The following is a 22,993-nucleotide window of genomic DNA, read 5'->3' as shown; positions in this document are numbered from 1 at the left end:
CCACGTGCATTTCTGATGTGATACCTGCAGTAACATGGACTAGAATAAAGCTTTACAGGAAATTCTGCACAAAGCCACATCAGTGACATCCCTTCACCTGCTTGTATCCTTGACACACAGGATGAGAGCTGAAGAAGTGTCATACAGGGAGGCTGGTGAAAACAGAGTTTATATGGATCCGCCCTGACCTCTGAAAGAGACAGAAAAGTGAGCAGTAGAGTTTATTAGATTACAAGTGATCTCTGGTGATGGGTTGCCCTTCCAGGTACACACACAGTCAGGGAGGAAGCGAAGCAGTTCACAGCTCCATACTGCCACCAAGTGGAGCAAATATGCCAAGTCATTTCCACAACAACACATCCTGCAACGTGGCCATGAACTGTGGGATTTTCTGCATTAAAGAATGAGTCAGTAAGTTAGTTTACTCATCATCACAAGCCACAGTTACAGATTCAGAAACTGCGTGGTTTGATTGTGATGATGCAACTAAAATTTCTAACAACTGATCTGCTGGAAATGCTGCAGAGAAATGGCTTTTTTTACAGATGCTCAGAATAAGAAAAACAATTATTTAATTAGATTTTTTTTTCTGTAATTAAATCTGAGTTTAGTTTTCAGCCATCATCTAACATCAGGGGCATGTGGTGCACAGCTGTCACAAGCCATCTACTGGGGAGAGAAAATCAGCTCAGTATTGTTACACATGATTAACATGATTTCTAGAACATGTAAACCATTTTGTGAGTAACTGTGGGTTCTTGTAAATATCAAGCAATTTGAAAACATACATTTACACATATACACATTATAAACTGACTATTTTACAGAGAGTTTTACCCTCAATCTCAGAGATGTGATTATTGTCATGTTCAAAGAAACTGCTGCGCAGATAAATTGTTGTTGATATGCATGGTCCAAAGTATTTTTACAGTCAGGTCAGTTTAGGTGTGCATGTGGGATTGTGAAACATCTTCCAGCCTCCAGACATCTCACAGTATCACAATTACATGGTGAATTTAAGTGCTTTTGGAAAGCTGGGTCAGAGCAGGAAGAGTCAACACAAACAGTAAACCTTTATTTAACCAGAAAGTCCATTTAGTGGACTTTACGGTCCATTCAGTGTTCATGTCCCTCTGGTGTTGGGACATATCTCATTCATGCGTTTGTTATGGCCTGGAAATTTTAAGGAATAAAACATTCTAATCTAGATATTGTCCAGGAGAAGTGTTTCAGTAATATTAATTTTCTTTTTATCATTCGGGGCTCAAGTCATTTGTTCTGTTTGTATTTTCTGTTGTGTATGTTGCAGGAACACAATAACACTTCACTCACACATCAGCTTGCATGCAGTGTGTGTGTGACGTGTGTGTTGCTGCTAGTTCACATGTGTATTGCGGTCACATTGCATGTCCTTGCTTCCCTTAAGAAAATCCACATTTTAAAAAAATATATGCAGCACGGGGCGAATAAAGTGGAGAAGGAAGTCCTGTCTGCTTTAAGGGTGCAACACATTCAACAACTGTGCTTAAGAGATTTTGCAGGTCTCTCGGTTGTACGTGTGAGATCTGACATTTGATTCGAACAAAAGGGGAACTGGGTGGTGGTTGTGCTTCTTTACTGCTGACTAGCCTGTAGAACACATGGTTCAAAAGGTGCTGAAGACAAATGATAAGGTTGTCCATGTGCATGGCAATCAGCTTCTTTTTTATGAGACAGAAGAACAGTTTTAAAAGCACTGAAAAAGGTATAGAACTTGATTTTGAGCAGCAGAACCACACTCAGATAGAACCCTGAAGGTGGTGAGAATCATCATCATTTATCTAGTAGTACAGACAGCTCATTCAGGAACCCATGAGAGAAAAAACAAGATCCAAGAGCAGAAGTTTAGAGAGCAGAGAAGGTGTCGGAGTGTGAGGGAATAAGACCAAGCTGGAGTGCAGGAGATTTGAACCTGCAACCCTTAACTTAAGAGGAGCGGAGTTTTGACAGGAAGACGAGATATTTGAGCGCAAGAAGGAACTTTTAGAGTGTGAGAGCAGAGTTTACACAACATTTAACGATTCGTGCACAACCTGACATGGCGGATTGAATGTTGAGTGCACGTGCATTATAGCAGCTAAACAGCATAACGTAATTGTTATGAAGCATTGGTTTTGGTATCAGCTGTACTGATGCTGCATTTAGAGAAAAAAGCAAAAGAAAAGAAAACACAGTTCCAATGTCCCAAGCCACTGGTCTGGAAATGATTAACACATCAGCTCGATGATAACCGACTGTGGGCTTCCACAATGAAAATAGCGTTGTTCACTAATTTAACATAAATAGATGGATGGATGGATGGATGGATGGATGGATGGATGGATGGATGGATGGATGGATGGATGGATAGATAGATAGATAGATAGATAGATAGATAGATAGATAGATAGATAGATAGATAGATAGATAGATAGATAGATAGATAGATACTTTATTGATCCTGAGGGAAATTCAAGCATCCAGTAGCATATACATACATTAAAGGTTAGTACTTGACATTAGGGGTTAGTACTTAAGCATAACTAGACTAATTTAAAATTAAATAAAGGCAACGGTAGATAAAGAAGGCAAAATGGTAAAAACTATTGTACACTCATTGTAATGTCTACTCAGCTAGATGTGCTGTGACGCAAAACCACACTCCGAGTTGGACCGAACAAGAGTCATTATTATGGTCTATGTACATATATACTGTTCAGGTGATCAAGTATGTACATATGTTGACGGTGGTAGCCAAACAAGGTGCATGAGTGAAAAAGTGCAGGATGTGCAAGAACTGCTGAGACAGTGTTTACAGAATGGGATAAGAGCAAATGTGCTTCCAAATGAGAAAAAGGCACATGTCCATAAAAACTATTCAGACTATGGTTGTGGTTGTGACCCCTGCGCCCTCAGCGAGATGATGTACAGCCGGATGGCCCGGGGTACGAAAGAGTTTCTGAGTCTGTTGGTGGAGCAGGTCAGGGACAGTAGTCTGGGGCTGAACACACTCCTCTGCCTGCTCAGAGTTCTGTGCAGAGGGTGAGAGGAGGAGTCCAGGATGGTCAGGATCTTGTTCAAGGTCCTCTTTTCTGCCACTGAGACCAAAGAGTCCAGCTCTGTGCCCACCACAGATCCTGCCCTTCGGATCACTCTGTCCAGCCGTGCTGCGTCCCTTTTCTTTATGCTGCCTCCCCAGCACACCACAGCACAGAAAAGGACACTGGCCACCACAGTCTGGTAGAACATCAGCAGCAGTTTCTGGCAGATGTTGAAGGACCTCAGCCTCCTTAGAAAGTACAGACGGCTCTGTCCCTTCTTGTGGATGGCATTGATGGTCTCTGACCAGTCCAGTCTGTCATCCAGCTGCAGTCCCAGGTACTTATATGAACTGACCGACTCCACCTCCACACCCTCTATGCAGACGGGCCTCAGGTCTGATCTGTTCCTCCTGAAGTCCACCACCATCTGCTTGGTTTTGGAAGTATTCAGCTGCAGGTGGTTCGCCCTGCACCAGCCAACAAATTCTTCCACCAAACTCCTGTACTCCTCCTCCTGTCCATCCTTAATACATCCAACTATGGCAGTGTCGTCCGAGTACTTCTGCATGTGGCAGAGCTCAGACTCATACTGGAAGTCTGATGTGTAGATTGTGAACAGGACAGGGGAGAGCACATAAACATCAAAGCTGCTACCAGGGTGCTGAAACATGGCAGCCCACTGCTCTCTGGTAAATCTAGAGATGGGTAAAATACAGCGGCTTATTTCCCATTTGAGATCAATAAATAAATAAATAAGATTCTATGTTTTAAGTGTGTGTAAACAACAGTGCATATTGAGAAGTTACTACAGTGGACGGTCAGGATGGTTAGTGACAGTAGTGAGCTACTGTTTTTTGGGTGAGAAGACAATCTAAAACTTTTTTCTGTTGTGTTTCCAAGTGTTCTAGTTATGAATAATACATTTTTCTTTACTTCTTTACATGTTCGGGACATTAGGGACATTGTAAAGAGAAAGGCACTTTTTCGTTTTTAAAGGGCAAACTCACTTCAGCGGTGGATAAAACATTTTGGGCTAATCAGTGGGGAGACAAGATGTCTGGTGGTGTCGACATTTGTTTGTACAGCTTTCCGGGAAGATCCTGACACATAAAGCTGGACACTGGTTAACTGTGGTCTTGAAAAAAGAGGACAGGTTGTTTATTATTACTAATGTATATAGATACAACAAAAAAAATAGCTGATAATAACAGATAATATTGTGATTGGGGGGACTGGAACATGATCGACGATGGAACAGGGAGAGCCAGACACAGTTATATCATTGGCAATTTTATGGAGATGAATAATCTGACAGATATTTGGGGAAATATAAAACGTATAACTTGGTGGAGGTTTAAGGTCTAAAGAGTATCTAAAGATAAATAAAGTATATGGCAAGGCTGTGGTTGCTCCCTGTTACTGTTTATTCTGGTGGCAGAAGTCTTATCTATTCTTATTCAGAAGAGTGATGTGGAAGGTATGGATAAACTAGGGATGGCTAAAATAATTAAAATTAGTCACTATTTAGTTGTTTCAGGTTTAAAATTAAATGTAACAAATGTGTGTTGCCGTTGCATATTAGCTCATTTCAATCCTTGTATAACGTAAATGTTTAAATAGATCTAAAGTATTTGGGTATCGTCATTTCCAAGGATAAGGCTAGAAATGAGAATTTCAACGTTGTGAAGAATCTGGAAAACTGCAAATCAATCAGTTGGTTAAGGAAAGACATTTCATTATTTGGAAGAGTGCTATTGTCTAAAATGGAAGGTTTCTCTAGACTAATCTATCCTGCATCTTCTCTGCCTGTTTCAAGGGAATTAACCACAAATTAATGACTTATTATCACAGTTTATATGAAGGAATAAATGCCATTGCATAAGGAAAGAAGATCTGGGTAAACTGCTGGAAGATGGGGGTTTAAATTTCATTGATTTTGATATAATGAATGAAATCTTGAAATTGAAATAACAAAAGTCATTCATTAAAAATGCAGATTCGCTGTGGTTCTCAATCCTCAAATTTATTTTTACAAAATGGGAGGAACGAATTTTCCTTTATGTTGTGACTTTAGTTGTAATATGTTACCAGTCAAACTCTCAGCGTTTCATCAGTATATGAAACTATATTGAAAATTAATATACAAACACGATTTTACACCACACAACATTCCTATATGGAACAGCCGAGATACATCCTGGTCAACCGGGAATCAGTGTTGGAAAAGGAGCGGTTTTCCAAAAGCGTCTTGTCAGTAAGTCATTTGATGGACCCAGAAGGGATTTTTTTAGATCATGAAAGGTTTTGTATTAAGTATCATTTAGATTGTCCCAAAAAATGACTTAAAAATATTTTGAAATGTATTGAAAGTTCAACACAACAACACAACGCTGAGGATTTTCCTCCTTAAAGAAAGTTTCCCAAACTCCCTTCGAAGAAACTACATACCTAAAGACTTTACAAGAGATCAAATTATTAAAATACAAACTAATTTCATCAGTTATCCACTCGCTGCAAAAGCAAAGGAGATGCGATTTAAAATGCTTAATAAAAATATCCAACTAATGAGTTTTTGATGTCTAAATTCAATTTAAATAGAGAAAATTGCGTCTTTTGTTTGAGAAATGTTGAGAGCTTGAATAATTTGTTTTATTTGTGAACCAGAACTTCCTTTTTGGATATATTTACAAATCTGGATGTGGTTAAAGAAAATGCAGTAGAAAATGAAAACAAAACAACTGAATATTTAATAAACATTTTGATTTTAATTGGAAAGTTCTTTATTCATAGATGTAGTTATTTCACAATTAAACCTACAATTAATTATTGGATATTATCTGAGATTGGTCGAAACTAAACATGCAGTCAAGCTATACTTGATGCATGAACATTTTAACCTGATGGAATAATAATGCCCTTTATTTTCATTTTATTTAAGATAACTTTATTTACTTATTTACTTATTTTTATTTGTGTCTTTAGTTATATACAAGTATATTTTATTTTGTATTTTGCTTTACTTTTTAAGTTTCCTGTATAAGCTTTTTTTCTTGCTCAACCTGAGTGAATGCTGATAAATGCCCTAGTTTTGTTTTGTATTTTGTGAATTTGATAAAAAAAAAAAAAAAAAAAAAAAAAATCTACTTCCTCTACTTCTGTCACTGTCCATTGGTTTATTTTCTAATGACGTTTTTTATTAGCCAATCCCATTGCTTTTCTCACTCGCGTATAGTGTCGCGGGAACTGCCCGAAACTCAAAACAGACGTCTGGGACGTGAGGGTGTTTCACAGTCTATGGTTTCAACAAGTGTTCCGTTGGGGGGATCTGTCAAAGTCCAGTGTCTTAAGTGAGTTTTGTTGATACCAGACACATACACATAACGTAACTGCAGAAAAATGTGTACTTAAACACGAAAGTTAGCCAGTTCTTCTGGTTACCTTACGTTGCTAGCTAAGTAGATGATTTGGAATAGCTACTTAGCTATAGTTAGCTGTTCCCTGTACACACCGGAAATACGGTAATGCTTTCTTCAAAATAAACAATGCGTTTTTGCAGGCAGTTTTAAGAAAGTGCCAGACGTAAAAGTTTGGTAGCATACAACCTTTTATGTAGAAGTTGCTTGCTAATGCTATGCCAGCGGGGTTTAAACGTTGATTTGTTGTGGTTTACAAATTCCTCATCAGCTTTTATTTTAACGATAGCTACCGGAAACGAATGATAGAATTAAGTCCTTAAAGCTAGGATAATGAACTACAACATCTCGTTTTCTGGTTATGCTATTTTAAACGCCATGCAATTTTTTATTCATATAGCGGGGTTAATACACACTATTTTCTGTTTGGTGAATTATTGGGTTTTTGTGAAGTTTCAGGCGCTAATTGTGTGCTTGTCAAGAAGTCCTCTGATATATTTCATGTCTGTCCAATGTTTGAATCATTAGCTCTTAACTGAATAACTGGAAATAGATAATACAGCATATGCAAATAGAAATATGTTTAATTATGATTTTCTTTGTTGATGAAGCTAAATGTCATCGAATCTGTTGTTAAATTAGCATTTGATTTTACTAAAATACACTAAGTATGACATATGAAGTAAAGTTGGTCTTAACCCCAAATTAGACCAAAAAAATTAATAAAAATTTGTAGATGATATTTGGTGCATTGCATTGATGCACCAAATGAATTAGGTTTAGAATGTTCTAGCTTTTGACATTTTGCTTGTTTCAGGTCCTTCGGCTGATGATGTGAATGTCGTCAGGAAGGATGTCTCAGAGGCTGACCAAGGAAGAGCTGGATGCACAGTTTGAACAGTTTCTGAAAGAGGTAACTGTTAGCAAGGGCCCGTTAATGTAATGGATTCATGTTGTGGGTGACATGTTACATGTAACTGTCATGTTCAGAGTGTTACTGTGTTCACTAAATCTTTCCAGTTGAGATAATGATGTTCTGCTTTTATAGTAGTGACATTTACAGAGTGTCAGTGAACATGTCTGAAGCTACACGATTGCAAACCTGTTGATCAATCGCTGCAGCGAATGATGGCACATGTGATGTGCAGACTTGATCCTTGTCAGGGCACCGTCCACTTTATCACCTCCACCTGTTTAACTTCCTGTTAAGACGAATATCTAACCAGCCAATCACATGACAGCATGTAGAGATCTAGACGCGGTCAAGACGACTTGCTGAAGTTCAAGCTGAGCATCAGAACGAGGAAGAAATAGATTTAACATATAGCCTTTCATCCTGGCTTAAACCTGTATCTGGCAGTCTGTTTCAGATGACTCTCTGGATCTGGGTGGCGCTGACAAGCCGCCTCAGGCTCAAAGCAGCCAGAAATGCAGCCAGAAACCAACCGTGTCATGGTGGCAGGATGATGAAAACAGCAGTGAAGGAACTGGAGGAGGTACGACTCAGGAGAGGATGCTGGTTGTCGCTGGACTGGTCGCGTTTTTGACCCTTTCCGGGGGTTAGCTGCACTCATGACCTGTTAAGCTTGTTACTCCACGAGAAGCGAGAACTTTGTTCTTGTTCTTGATGCCGCGAGAACAAGGAAGAAGCTCATATTGGTTTGGTCAGTTTATACTCCACGAGAAGCTTTTTTGGGGTGGGGGTCATCCATGGCAGGGTGGGATTGACTTTAAATTCCACATGTTGTTAACATTTACTTTCTCACCACCTCAATCAGCTGTTCATTAAACAAACCATTCAACCTCGGATCAGGGGAAGAACACAACTTTCTGCTTCATTCTTTTACGCGTTAACTACGCCCTCCTCAGATGTCCGACCAATCACACAATACTTCTCAGAGCCCCAGGAGAAGAAAGTTCTGCCGATTTGTCGAGAACTGTCCCCATTCACGTCCACAAGAGCGAAATGACGTCATTTTGCTGTCCAGAGCAGAGATGCAGCCTCTGGTCCTCGTGGGTCACTGTCCTGCGGGTTTTAGATCAGCGGGGTCAAACTTATTCTAGTCCAGGGTCCACATTCAGCTCAATCTCTAGTCTAAAGTGAGTCGGACCAGTAAGTTAACCGATAAATAATGAAAACGCCAAATTTTTCCCCTACAAGTACAAGTTTGGTCCATTATCACGATGTTTACATTTAATGATCTAACATTTTAGAAAACAGTATGAACAACCGGAAATTCCTGGAGAAAAATAAGTGAAGTTTCAACAACATTAACACATTTTATTAGATTTTTTTTTTATTTTTCTCATCATCAGATCATTGCAGATCATTTTACTGCACACACACAACCTTCAGTTGTGGCTCATTCACAGCTGAGCGTGGCATGTGAGGTCTATCAATAACACTGGAGTTTTATTGTGAGCTGTGATTAATCTGATTGAAAACGTTAAAACTCTGGTCCTCATTGGCCCCTCTCATGTTAATCATGATTAATCACCATTCACGACTATGCCTGAATCTGCTTTGGCCTAAACACATAAAAAGTTTAACACAGTTGATTACATAAATTAGTTACCGTCGTTAACGTGTTATTTTTGACAGCCTTTATATATGAAATAAATTTAAAATTTCCTTAATTTTTCAAAAATGGTTTTATCATTTAAACAGTTAATTTATTAATAAAATCTTACAAATTTCTATTAATTTTATAGATTTTTAAAGTTTGTATGTAAAAATAGACTATTTAATATACATGTTCATTACAGCTTCCAGATCACAATGTTTCTATAAAACCAGCAAACATTTAATCCCAGGAATCGGGAAGTGGAAGAAGGTGCAGCCTTCAGAGACACGGCTGGTCGTGTAAAACGTTAAACAGAAGGAAAATGAGAGGAACTGGCAAACACAGCGGTTGGTTCCAGTGTAGAACCAGTTTGTCTGCTATGGACCTTTGGTGGTGGGAACAGAAGGAACTGGTTCTAAGTTAAGACTTTGACTCTGGACCAGCTGGTTTGGTGGGAAGAAAAAAGCAGAAAGGTGTTCAGTTCATGGTTTAAAACAGCTTCAGTCATGAGGTCAGACATTTAGCTGTGAAACACACTTCACCATAACTGAATGTCTAACCAGTATGGAGCCAGTATGGGCCCACGTTTAACTGGTCCATGTTTTTCCTGACTGGAAAACTTCTCCTCTCTTTTTTCTCAGCGGAGTCTCCAAAGCGCAGATTTATCAAAACCAAAACGTCACAGCCCGAGTTCAGCAACGGTGAGATCTTTTCACTAAACTCATGAAGCCGTTTTTTAATTTCCAGCTTTCCAGAGCAAATGTGCAGCGGGTCAGTAGCAGCTGTGTTTGGTAGATGCTAGAGCACCGTTTGGGAAAAGAAATGCTATAAAAGAGCCGCGGAAGAAGACAGCACACAATGTTGAAGTAGATGAAAACATGGAGGGATTTTGGCCCCTGGTGACCACCGTCCATTCACAGCTGAGCCTGGCATCTGAAGGTCTATCAGTAACGCTAGAGTCAGTATTTCTTACACACTGGACCTTTAAATAAAGCTTTTAAGTTCATCTGTATTTGAATAAAATAAAACCCATGACTACTTCATGGAGAAACTCTTGTTGACAAACAGAGGTTAGATCTTTCTGGTAGTCACACCAGGTTTGTTTATATCTCAGGAGAAAGTTTGGTCCAAATCCTGAAGGTTTCCAGGCAGTTGCTTGAGAACACGACGCTCCAGCCTCAGATTTTCTCTGGGGTTGAAGTCCGTAAACTGGCTAGGCCACTCCAGGATCTTAATGGGTTTCTTCTGGAGTCATTCCTTTGGTGTGTTGGCCTTATGATTTGGGTCATTTCATGCTGGAAGACTCATACGTGACTCTTTTTCTGTGTTGTCTTTGAGGTCAGGAGGGTCTTTTTCTGTATTTAACAGTGCATGGCCCTGTTCACTGGCCCCTCACTGCTATGAAGTCTTCTGGTATCGTAGCAGAGATTCTCCAGGAGAGAGAGGAGGTCTCAGTACGGTCCAGTAAAAGTCCAGACCTAAACCTGACTAAAATGGTGTGGTGGACCTTCAGAGAGCTGCAAGCCTCAATGAGCTGAAGCAACGCTGGAGAGAAGAGTGGAACAAAATTCCTCCACAACCATGAGAGAGACTGATAACACCATCCAGAAAACCAGTACTGCAACTTCCTGCTGCTGGAGGAGCTTCTAGAAGCTGCTGGACTATAGAGGCAGTGTGTGGGCCACTAAGTAGTAGCAGAGCGTATTACGTCCTCGTGTCTTGACATTTTAAAAGCTGCAGTAAAGTGTTGCAAGACTGAAGATGACTGAAAAAGCTTTGTGTAGTTTTGAGACTGTATTAGATTTAGCTGCACGCAGCATCATTTTATCTGTACGTTCTCTCTTCTTGCCTTGTGAAGTTGTCAGCAGGGATCCCCTCCATAAACCCGTCCCCATGCCTCGCTGCAAGGCTCCGGATAAACCCGTTCAGTCTGACAAGACTCCCAGAGCCACAGATTTGGACGTGTCCCAAACCATGGGAAGATGCAGATCTTCATCTGATGACTCGGACCCAGAAAGTCTGAGCGGTCCCACTCCACATCATTCTCCTGAATCTCCACCAGCTAACACTGATGGTCCAGAGGTGTCCCAGAGGGACACTGATGATGGTAACCTTAACAGCCCCATCAGACGCCCCAGTCCTTCAGCAGTGTTGTAGTCCCCCTGTATCGCTCTTCCTACATCCTGTGTGTTCATGTTGCTCTCTTCGTGTCTGCCTCATTAACCCTTAAAACTCCACTAGATCTCATATCATCAATGTCCCAGGAGTGGTGGTGTGTAGCTCTGTGGGGTGAATTGTGATGGATAGCTTCCCCTTTAGCTGATCTACAGAAGATTTTCCAGGCATTTCTATCCCGTCCAGGAGGTTTACAATCCAGCCACTAAATGTAGTTTTATTCAGAGACTCTATCTGGTAAATCCACAATGATCCATGATAACAGCATTATTTATCACATTTCACCATAAAAACATCACTATCACTACTATGTTGCTAAGAGACCTCTATTTAGACCTGGACATGATGATGAAGCCACTTCCTGTCAGACTTTCCACCAATCAGAGAGCTTAGATTGACGGTAACGTCCAATCAGGAGCAGCCAAAGATCAACCAGTGAGCAGAAAGTTCTATGTGTGTGTGAAAAGAAGAAAAATAATGCTCCTCTATGGCTGGAATAAAGCCAAGAAGACGTTTCTGATGCACGGTGGCGCCACAAAGCAGCTGAGCTGGAGTTGGTTTAGTGAGGATAGCAGGTAAATAGTAGCAGGAATAACTGGAAATGAGGAAAAAGTGGAAACATGGAAATAGTTTCTGTTGTGTGTTTGTTTCAATAACAATATTTTTTCTCCTGAAAGCCAAGACTTGAGAGAACGATGAGATGAGAAAAGGTTTGGTCACTGTTGATCTGTGTGTTATTTCTACAAAGTTCTGTTAGTAATAAATTCTGTTTTCTTCTTCTGGTCGACCTTTATGCTGCTAAATCTATTCATACATTCATTTTACATCATTTTACCTCCCAATCTGACAGCTGAGAAACATCATGTCTGATGCTGACTGGTTTATATTGGGATTAAAAGCTGCTACACACTGGTTTATACTGGGATTAAAAGCTGCTACACACTGGTTTATACTGGGATTAAAAGCTGCTACACACTGGTTTATACTGGGATTAAAAGCTTCAGCTGCTACAGGCGTTAATTTGTAAAATAAAAATTTAAAAACAGTCAGACCAAAAATAGCAAAAAAAAAGGAACAACAAAAAAAACGAATAAATGAATAAAAAGGCTTTGACCTTTGAGAGCTAAAGAAGGGTGTTTTCTATACTGATAGAAAACGTAGAAAAATGGTGGTTGTGTCTCTGGTATTTACATACTAAAGGGGACATTCTTGGTGATATTCATAAGAAATATTCAGACACTGAGTTACAGATTTTTAACATTATTATTATAAAAAGAAAAACTCTATCTTTATAAATTCATTTTCAGACCCAAATTTAGCAGAACTGATGTTTTGAATAGACTTCCGGTTTTCTCATAGTTCGTTCCAGATATGTGGACATAAAAATTAAATGTTTAGTTTGAACTCTCGGGATGAAACGCAAGCTGGACCCAGATGATCCTAGAAGTCTCAGTGGCTCGTCTGCAGACCAGATCTACAGTATATTCTAGACCAGGGGTCCACAGCAGTCCAAAGAGCCATTTTGCCCTCAGCCAGCTAAATAAAACTTGTTCAGATACAAATGTTTCCAGAGCTTTTGAACAAAAGAAAATTTATCGTAAATATGTACTATAGGAAAAATGTTATTTATGAAGAACCACATTTTATTTCTATTTTTAGGTTTTAAAATAAAAACATTTTTTCAAAAAGAGGATAAACAGATTTTCTTCTATAGGAAGTAGATATTTATGAAAAAAGATGTTTAAAAAGAAGTCCATAGTTTTCAACATAGTGAAGAGAAAATATATTTAAAAAAAATTTCTGGTATTTTTAGTGTCGTAATGTTGTGGAAATTCAGTGCAATTATTACATGAAAAAAATTAGAAAAAAAAGTTAAAACCTGCATTTGTTATTATATTTATATTTAAAAACCATGCATTAAAAGCCATTGTGGACCCCTGTTTTAGACCGAATCCAGAACCAGCGTAAAGATGTGAGAACTTGTAAAAACTCCTTTACAGTAGTCAGATTAACTTTTTCTGAATCAGCCAGCAGTCTGCTTATTCTTGGTTTATTTTTCAGGTGGTAAAAGGTTGATTTGGTTCCTGCTTCAGTGTGGGAGGTTAAATTTGGCTTAGGGTTTAAAAGACACCAGAATTTCTGGATTGGTTTTGATTTAGTTGGTTTTAATATTGCTGACTGAAGCTGGATACTAATCTTTGTTTTAAAACAAAATAATTTCAGATTTTTCTTTATTTATCTGAAAACCATGAAACATCCAAGCATTGATTTGACCAAGAAATTACCTGACGCTTTGTCTGGGAACAGACTCCCCTGGTGAGACAGCAATATAGAGCTGAGTGTCATCTGCATCATTATGATCAGGTATTTGGTTTGTTTCCATGATCTGAGCTGGTGGTAGATCCTGAGCAGGGGCCCAACATGGAGCCTTGGGGAACTCCTCATGTAGATGCTGAACAGTAACCAGTTCAGAACTGGAAATGCAGAGACTCCCAGCTTTATTTAATGTTTTTAATAATCTCCGTTAGATTCTCTGTTGGGACCTAAATGTCCTGTAGTAACAAGTTGAAGCTTCATTGTTGTGCTTTCTTTGACTTTCTGTTTCTGGATCGCTGTCAGGATCAGGGAAGTCTTTCAGAAAGTCTCTGAGTACGTCTCAGCCTATCCAGGAGGAGGATGAGGATCCAGGAGATGCTGGTTTGAGTGATGATGGACGGGAAGGTGTTTTTCTCAGCAGAACCGGCACAGATGCTCAAAGTGAGTGTGAGCATGTTCGCTTCTCGCTCTTTACATTTTAGCGCGGTAGCACAACACAAAGTGTCTTTTAGCCGTTTTCACTGGATTAATGTTCCTCTGCAGGAATTTAAACAATCAGATGATTCCAAGCATCTTGAAAAAAGATGATCTTTTATTAAGTAAATTTCCTATTTCCATGTAGATGACAGATAGTCAGGAACATGTTTTGCATGCTGTGTTTTTGTATATTGGTACTAGATTTGCACATTTGGAGGGAAAACTAATTTTATGACTGCTGAATCAGCCCTGCTTTTCAGAACTATCTCAGCTGTTCTTTGCATTTCTGCTGTGTTTGACACCAGCTGGAAACATGAGCAGTGTGGGCTTGGACACTCTGGAGGAGGAAGAGGAGAAGGCCAGGTTCTTCGCCCAGCTGGAGGCAGGAGCTTCTACAGCTATAGATTACTCCATGCTGAACAGAGAGCTGGACTCCACCAGTCCTAGCATCGATACCGACCTCAGGTATGTCGACAGACATCCCCTCTGCAGCAGGTCAGTCAGTCATCTGGTTATTCACATTCAAAGCTCAAATAAAAGCTTCTGGTACCTGGAGGTATAGAATAGTAGTTTGTAGAGAGTCTTTACTGACTTGTGCCCAGTCTTGACATTGGTTTGGTTATTTGGGGTTTTCTAACAAAACAGTGTTTGCACCTGAAGCTCAGGGTTATAACTTGTGTGTGACGGCTTCCAGGAAAACAGCAGCTCTAAGGCAGGCTGATGACGGCGGAGTCGGAGGCTCAGAGGCTGTCGGCAAGCTTCCAGGTAAAGCAGCAGACTTCAGGTAAACCTCACTACACTCAGCTGCTGGTCTGAAACAGACGCTCTTCTCTCTCAGACTCTCCTCACTACAGTGAAGATTTTGAAGACGAGGAGAACATGAAGGAGCTGCTGGAGGAGGTTTGTAGTCAGATCAGACTCTCATGTTAGAGCCTAAAAGTTAACTTTTGACCTGGTTACTGTGCAGTTAATGGAAGAAGCTGGACTCTGCTGTCTGGCTGTTGGAGGATGTTTATCTCAGATTTGAACAGGTTGAAAAATAAAACAATGCTCTTTGATTAAAGAGCCTCTGATATTTTATCAGTATTTCTATCAGCTGTTTTTCTTCTTGTACAGAGCAAGTTGACTTCAACACCAGACTTACGCCTTGTCCACACGTAGCCGGGTTTTTGTAAAACAGAATATCCGTATAATAAAAAAAAGAAAGCGTCTACACCATTTCGTTTTTAAAAAAAACTCCATCTACACCTATCCGCATGACCGGCAACGTTGCATTTAATTTTAATATGTCGTCGCCTGTCTTTCTGTCTTGATTACCTTACTTACTACTTGATACAGAGTGAAGGATGGATAACATTATAAAAACGATTTAGGATGGACTTACTAGCTTGATACACATTTAATGATCAGAGTAAATGGTAAATAATATTTCTTGCAATAAAAACGATTTAGGAAACTATCTGTGACTGAAACAGATTGTGGCATCATCCTGTGGACACACACAAGCTGTAAGAGCTGCACCCGCCCTCTGAAACGTTTGTGTCACGTAGTTAAGCAATCATCTCCCTTCTCTCCACTGATCAGGTCTAATACACCAGCTGACCGACCGGGCTGCAGGTTCTGTGTCAGAGCAACGAGCCACATTAAATATTCCACTCCGCTGCTTCTTGTGAAGAGTGGTCGTCTTGTTGCCTGACGGTTTGACCCTCTGCCTGTCAAACTCATGTTGAGGTGTCTCTGAGCAAGACACCGAACCCCAGATTACTCCTGATAAGTCGTGGTTAGCGCCTTGCATGGCAGCTTCCACCATCAGTGTGTGAATGTGTGAACAAGTGAATGTGATGTATAATGTAAAGCCCTCTGGGTATCATTCCAGGTACATTAAAGCGCTATATAAATACTTTTACCATGGCAACTGACAACCATTTTGTCACTTTATTGTTGTTATGGCAACAAACATTCACCCTCGAGAATCAACATCTAGTTTTTAGTTTCTGTCATTTTTCTGTGGTGCCCAATAATTAATGTTTTTCCATTAGTAGTTTTTATTTAATATTAAATGTCCTTTTTAAAAGTCCTTGGACATTAAAAGTAACTAAATTAGAATTAAACACTCCCTAACATATTCAACAATGTTTTCATTATGTCATATTTATCGTGTCGATGAAGAAAAGGAGTAAAACCTGATAAAAGTCTGTGGTTTCCTGAGAAAGTTACAGGGACCAAAATGGAAAACATTTATGTCATTAATTGCCATGATACTGTTATTCATGAAGAAGTCCAAATAATATATTTTAAAATACAAAATTATATAGAGAAACAATAAAACATAATACATTTCTAGTTTATCTTTTCTTTAGATTTTATTGATTTTTTTTTTTTTTTGTTTTGTTTTTGTTTTCTCCATTTGGAGAAAATTAAATTAAATTAAAAAATATAAACTAAAACTAATAAATAAAATGCATTAAATAAAAAACTAATAAGTAAAATAATGCATAAAATTCCTTAAATAATATATATATATGTAATTCATTTAATAATTATAATATATTTATATATATATATATATATATTATAAAATATATAATAAAATGCTTTGAATAAACTAATAACGGTTAATTAAAAATTAACTGTGAGTTTAATCTGGAATCCTCTGCTGAAACAGAAGATGACTTCACTCCAGATTTAATTTTTTTTCCTTAGGTTTTTGTGTTGGCGTTGATGTGCCGGACTGATCTGTTTTTTACAGCGCCTCCATTCTGGCAGGGTCTCTGCTCTGGTCTCCTCTGGTCCTGAGATTCTTCTTGGTGTGGAAGACTCTCCTGAGACCAGTGTTGGAGGACGTTTATCAGTTTTATTGAACTGGTTTTGGCCTTTGTATTGGTGGAGACGTTCTGGTGTTTCCGATTTAAGACATCTCCACCGAGAAGAGGATTTTGGCCTTCTGAAGTGCACATCTGATGTTGAGTCCTCCTCTGGTCTAGAGACTTCCTGTGGCTGGAAGTCCACTCCTGTTCCTGAGACCTGAGATGATGACTTACCTTGTAGATTTGACCTGGATTCTGGGTCTGGCTGTGGTGCAGGCTGTGAGACTTCCTGTAACAGGAGGTCCACTTGTTCAGAAACCGCCTGTGGTTCTGAATCTGCTTGTGGTTCTGGGACTTGAATTTCTGAGTCCACAGATGGTTCTGCGAGCAGTTCTGGTTTGACCTCTGCTTCCACTGAGGGACAGCCTGGTTCAGATACCTGATCAGGGATCTGAGGGTCATTGGTGCCAGATACCATCCTGAACTGGACAGTAAAATCTGCCACCTTCCACTCCAGATTTTGTATCGTCTCCTCCTGAGACTTCAATTTGGATTTCAGGTCTTGGTTGGCTCGGATCTCTTTTTCCAACCGTGTCTTTAAACTTTCCAGCTCGTCAGGGTTCCCCATCTTGGCTTCTACCTGTATGAGATCACTCTGAGCTTCTGGGTTTGCTTCCTCAGGTGATTGACCCAGTTCCTCATTGTTCTGGTATTTCTTCAGCTCCTGTTCATAAAGCTTTCTGAGATAGCATTCTTTCTTCCGTTCCCGGTCTGCATCTACAAACCTTTTCCAGGTACTTTCAGATTCTCTTTCAGCTTTAATTCTCTTCTCTTTCTCCAAAGTAAGAAGCTGATTCTTCTTCTGCAGTCTGGTTCTCAGATCCTCAACCTCATTATTCAGGTAGTCAAGTTGGTTTTGGCTGGACTGAGATTCTTGTTCTGCTTTCATCCTTTTGTCTTTTTCCAAAGTAAGAAACTGATTCTTTTTCTGGAGCCTAGCTCTGAGATCCTCTACTTGATTTCTCAGATAGTCCAGTTGTGTTTGGTGTTGTGATGGTGATCTCTGACCATTATTTGCAGGATTTGGGAACCTGCGTTCTCTCTGTGGGATGTTGGCTGCACAGTCAGCAGATGTCTGGGATCGTGTCCCGTTATTTCTGATATCTTGTGAATAAATAAACGCAGAGTTACCAGGAGTTTGTTGATAAGACTGCTCCTGGACATAGCCAGATCTCTGAGCTGCTTTCTGAGCAGGGCCCTGGAAACGTGAAAACTCCTGCGTTTCTTCATGTCGACCGGAAGTCAAAGGTGTCTGGGAGCGATTACAACCCTGAACGCTCTGTGATTTCTGAGTTGTCGACTCCTGGCCACCAACCTGCATGTCCTTAGAAGATGTGGATGGGGTAGTCCAGGTTTTGTAGCACTCCTTATTAAGGGCGACATGTTCAGTGTCGTGATCTGGAGTCTTTCGTTGGACTATGGGTTCCATTTTAGTTTCTTCACTATTGAAGGTGAAGATAAAAGACGCTGGATCTACGTCTTCAGGCAAACCCAATTCCTCGTCAATAATATCACTCCAGAGTTTTCCTGTCAGGACCTTGTTTTCCTCCATTTTGTGTTTTCTTGGAGTCCGACTACTACAAAAAAATGTCCAAAGTCCTTTGAAAAGTTGAGAAATTTGATATTTCCCAACACAGCGTCCAAAGATCCTTTGAAGTCCTTGAAAAAGTTGAGAAATTTAATATTTCCCAACACAGCGTCCAAAGATCCTTTGAAGTCCTTGAAAAAGTTGAGAAATTTAATATTTCCCAACACAGCGTCCAAAGATTCGTTGAAGTCCTTGAAAAAGTTGAGAAATTTAATATTTCCCAACACAGTGTCCAAAGATTCGTTGAAGTCCTTGAAAAAGTTGAGAAATTTAATATTTCCCAACACAGTGTCCAAAGATTCGTTGAAGTCCTTGAAAAAGTTAAGAAATTTAATATTTCTTAACACGCTGAAGAACAAAGATCCGTCAAACTCTTTGGAAAAATTGAGAAATTTGAAATTTCTCAACACAATGTCCAAGGATCCGCTGAAATCTTTACTTAAACTTGAGAAATACAATCTTTCTCAAAACGATATTCAATGTTATAACGTTCTACAAGTTTCTGTCGTGTACCAAACAATCTTGAAAAGATATGAAAATCAATTCAGATGCTTCGAACAACTCTACTCCACGCAAGATAATCCCACAAAGAGGTGAGCTTGAAATCTGACCCTTATATAGGGTGGAATTACGTTGTCATGACAATTTCTATGATCTTTTTTGTGCCCTCAAAGTGATGTCACAAAGATTCTAACCCAAATAAGGAATGGTCAGCAGTTCTCCTTGTTGCTAGGCAACATGAGGCAGGTTGGGGCTGTGTCTGAATATGCACCCTACTCCCTACATAGTGCCCTATATAGATAGGGGTGTCCGAATGTCCAGAGAGAAAAACGTAGGGCACTCAAAATTACCCACAATGCATCTTGAAAAGTAGTGAGCATCGATGGTCACTAGACAGGCCAATATAGACCACAATGCATTGCGGGCAGAAGCTCAACATGGCGCAAGGAGGTGAAAAAATTGAGCTGCGCGAAATTACCTATAAGCAAACAAAGAATAAAATACAACATAAGGAATAAAAATAAAATTATTTATACACAACTTTGGATTGGATTTGGAATGACATCTTGACGTGGGTTGTGGTTGCCGTGGTGACGGCGGTAGTCACGTGATTTGCGGCGATGAAAAAAATAGGCAGCTTCGTGTCCGAATCGCCAAGAGAATGAGTCACTATGTAGTGTGCTATATAGTGCAGCCCTATGTAGTGAAGGAGGGGTTAGGGAGTAGGGTGGACATTCGGACACAGCCAAGGAGGTTTTCAGAATTCAGAATTTAAATGTAAACAGATCAGATTAACCTCTGATAACAAAGACCGGCTGATCCCAGATCATCATGTGTTTTAAAGCTCCGTCAGAATCGGTTCTTTTAGTCGAGCTGGTTTCATTTCTTTAGAAAACACCCCCTTTACCTTGGAAATTTTTAAAAAATTTGTTTTTCTGTGATAACAATTTACCATAAGATTGTGATTTTCTTTTTCCAAATTGACATAAAAAAAATCTCAACATAATTTTCATTATTATTCTTGATGGAATTTTGTTTTCACTTTTTTTTTTAAATAAATGGAACTTTTTTCAATAATAAAATGTTTTTTTCTAACTCTTGGTGAATTAAAAAAATCTTTATTTTATTATTTATTAATTATATTATTTATTATTTTTCTTTAATTTAATTTTATCTTTATTTCAATAGGCATGTCCAATGGAGACTAAGCCCAAGAATATTCTTGCTTTTTAACCTTGCGTTCCCCTAAATAAACAGCTCTGTTAGGAGTGGAACTTTTTATCTATTTGCTTGTTTACTAAACTCGGTACCAGAGGGCTCCACTAGGGGCTCATCAGAGCACTCCGACTCTCCGGGTAGAGTTGCTGAATGTGTAGATTGTAAACATGGTGACAATGGAAAAAGACTACTTGCCCAGGGACCAAAGATCAAAATTAGCTGACTATAACCTTGCATAGTTATGTGAACATGCCCATTAATATGACTTCTACCTGTTATTACAAATAAATACATTTTATTAATTATCATTTGGTTAATTTTGAGATCCCAGCAGAAAGTTTTACAGATGGTATGTAAATCGATCACCTATGTAACCCTGACTTTAACAGCTCCCAGCGAACCCCAACAGACTCTCTCTGTGAGCAGTTTGCAGACCACTTCAGAGGTAAAATCAGTGCCATCAGATGTGGTATTTTATCCAACCAGAACACAAACACATCTGAGTGCTTGGTTTTACCCGAGGAAACACTGGACAGTTTTGTCCTGGTAAATGCTGAGATCCTTGATAAAGTTTTCTCCACAGTAAAACCCACCACATGTCTTTTAGACCCAATTCCCACTTCACTTTTTAAATCATTTTATGGATTTTTTAAAGACGAGCTTTTATGCATGATAAATTGCTCTCTTCAGATGGGCGTCTTCCCTGCAGCCTTTAAAACGGCGGTGGTGAGGCCTCTTCTGAAGAAAAGCAATTTGGATTGTAATGATCTTAATAACTACAGATCTGTATCCAACTTACCATTTTTAAGTAAAATTTTAGAAAAACTGGTTTTTATTCAGCTTAATGATTTTTTAAATAGTAGAAATATCCTTGAGTCTGGATTTAGGGTGAACCACAGCACAGAGACTGCTCTCCTGAAGGTTTTAAATGATTTTAGGATTAACTGTGACTCACAGAACATCTCAGTCTTGGTGATACTGGATCTTAGCGCAGCCTTTGACACAGTAGACCACACTATTCTTTTAAACAGACTGAAACACCTGGTGGGCCTCTCTGGTGCTGTTCACAACTGGTTCACTTCCTTTCTCACAGACAGAACTTATATGGTAAGTTTGGATACATGCTCCTCTAAGATCCATAAAATGACATGTGGTGTGCCCCAAGGGTCAGTTTTAGGCCCTGTTCTTTTTAATTTGTATATGCTCCCTCTTGGCAGTGTCATCAGGAGGCATGGAGTAAACTTCCACAGTTATGCTGATGATACTCAGCTGTACATCTCCATGTCTCCTGATGACATGAGACCAATGGATGCCCTTTTCAACTGTATTTTAGACATCAAATCCTGGATGGCAGAAAACTTTTTACACCTTAACCAGGACAAAACTGAAGTTTTAGTCATTGGTCCTGAGGCTCAGAGAGAGAAACTCTTAGCTAAATTACAGGCATCCGCATTTTTTTTTTATTTAATGTCTGTTTTGTTATTTATTTTTTCTTGCATGTTTGAAATAAAAAAAACTCCAATTAATCAAAGTAAAAGGAGCATGTCAGAGAGGCAGAGTCTCTCAGATGGAAAGATTGACGGAGGTTGACCAATATGAGAAAACTGGCTCTAAACATTAGAGAACAAAAATTTAGAAAAATGTTCCTGAACATAAAACTGAAGATTTTGAAGATCCCACCAACTACAGTCGATAATAACACCAGAAGATTCAGGAGGAATCTCTGAAGGGAACGAATGTGGCAAACCTGACATCTTGTCACCCGTGAAAACGTTGTCTACCCTTCATCCTGCTGCTCCTCTTCTGTCTGTTTTTCAGGAACCTCAAACGTCTCGAATTCTGGCAGGAGGTAAGAAAAACATGGATGGATTGAACTGTGACGTTGGCGTCTTCAGGACTGAAATGGTTTGACATTAAGACACAAATATTATCTACAACAAAACCAAGTACACCACCATTTTATTTAGAAACCAGATTTTTAAAAACTGGACCACCCCTCACTGCCAAATACAGGCTTGAAACAAGATTTCCAGTTAACCCAACGACTTATGGGTCAATGTAAGACCTGTGGGCAGTTTATCTGCATCATGTTTCAAACAGTAAGTCATCAGGTGTCGTACCGAAAATTCCGCTGACATTTTTCTAACTAAGAGAAAAGAATAAAAACCTCTGAGCAGCAGGAATAACGACCACGTCTGATGATGAACCCAGAAGTAGTTTTAAAGATAAATGTGGCTAAAAAACAAACATTGAGGAAAATGTCAGAACATCTTCATCGTTCATGCTGAGGAAGACTTAATCTGACATGAAATGCACAAATTTCTCTGAAATAACCTGAAAGTGACTGCAGCGGTAAAACATGAAAAGAACTCATGACATTCAGTGTGTTTGAGTCACGGTTCAACAGATCATTTAACAATGAAATGGGACAGAACGGCTGAAATAATTTCACCACAGAGATGCGTTAAATAGAGAAATATTTTCTCTATGAAACATCTGCTCAGTGTTTTAATAATCAGAAATGATATCATAAATGAACCCCTATCAGCGCCCCCTGGTGGTCCCATGGCTCCATATTATAACTGCAAAAACACCAGAATTTCCTGCACATGCCTTTAATGGGAAACCAGTAAATCTGGTGAAATCCAGTAAAAATGTCAATTATCACAACTTTTCTTCCAAATGAAATGGTTTTAAAGTAATAACTGTGAGACTAAAATGTGTATTTTCAGTGGAAGTCAACCGGACACTTTGGGCCTGGGAACCTGGAAATTATTATGTTCTAAGGCTCCCAGGCTCCAGGTGCTCCAAATCA

The 22,993-nt window shown here is 39.3% G+C and overlaps 1 protein-coding gene across 2 annotated transcripts in view; it reads left to right on the top strand.

The window, feature by feature from the left end:
• Positions 1–6,314: 6,314 nt before the first annotated feature.
• Positions 6,315–22,993, top strand: part of cep162 (centrosomal protein 162) — a 33,046-nt gene continuing 16,367 nt past the window's right edge. Inside the window, exons 1-9 of one of the 2 annotated variants that reach the window (XM_041988596.1) lie at positions 6,315–6,406; positions 7,290–7,385; positions 7,833–7,968; positions 9,678–9,737; positions 13,831–13,968; positions 14,310–14,469; positions 14,699–14,769; positions 14,843–14,904; positions 21,997–22,027. In XM_041988596.1, the coding sequence (XP_041844530.1) occupies positions 7,311–7,385; positions 7,833–7,968; positions 9,678–9,737; positions 13,831–13,968; positions 14,310–14,469; positions 14,699–14,769; positions 14,843–14,904; positions 21,997–22,027 (733 nt within the window). In that variant the 5' untranslated portion in view covers positions 6,315–6,406; positions 7,290–7,310. Of the gene's footprint in view, positions 6,416–7,289; positions 7,386–7,832; positions 7,969–9,677; positions 9,738–13,830; positions 13,969–14,309; positions 14,470–14,698; positions 14,770–14,842; positions 14,905–21,996; positions 22,028–22,993 lie in introns of both variants that reach the window. The other variant, XM_041988595.1, reaches the window with a different exon arrangement.

Source organism: Melanotaenia boesemani, chromosome 6 (assembly GCF_017639745.1).
Source record: "Melanotaenia boesemani isolate fMelBoe1 chromosome 6, fMelBoe1.pri, whole genome shotgun sequence".
NCBI lineage: Eukaryota > Metazoa > Chordata > Actinopteri > Atheriniformes > Melanotaeniidae > Melanotaenia > Melanotaenia boesemani.
This window is presented reverse-complemented; position numbering and strand designations above follow the sequence as displayed.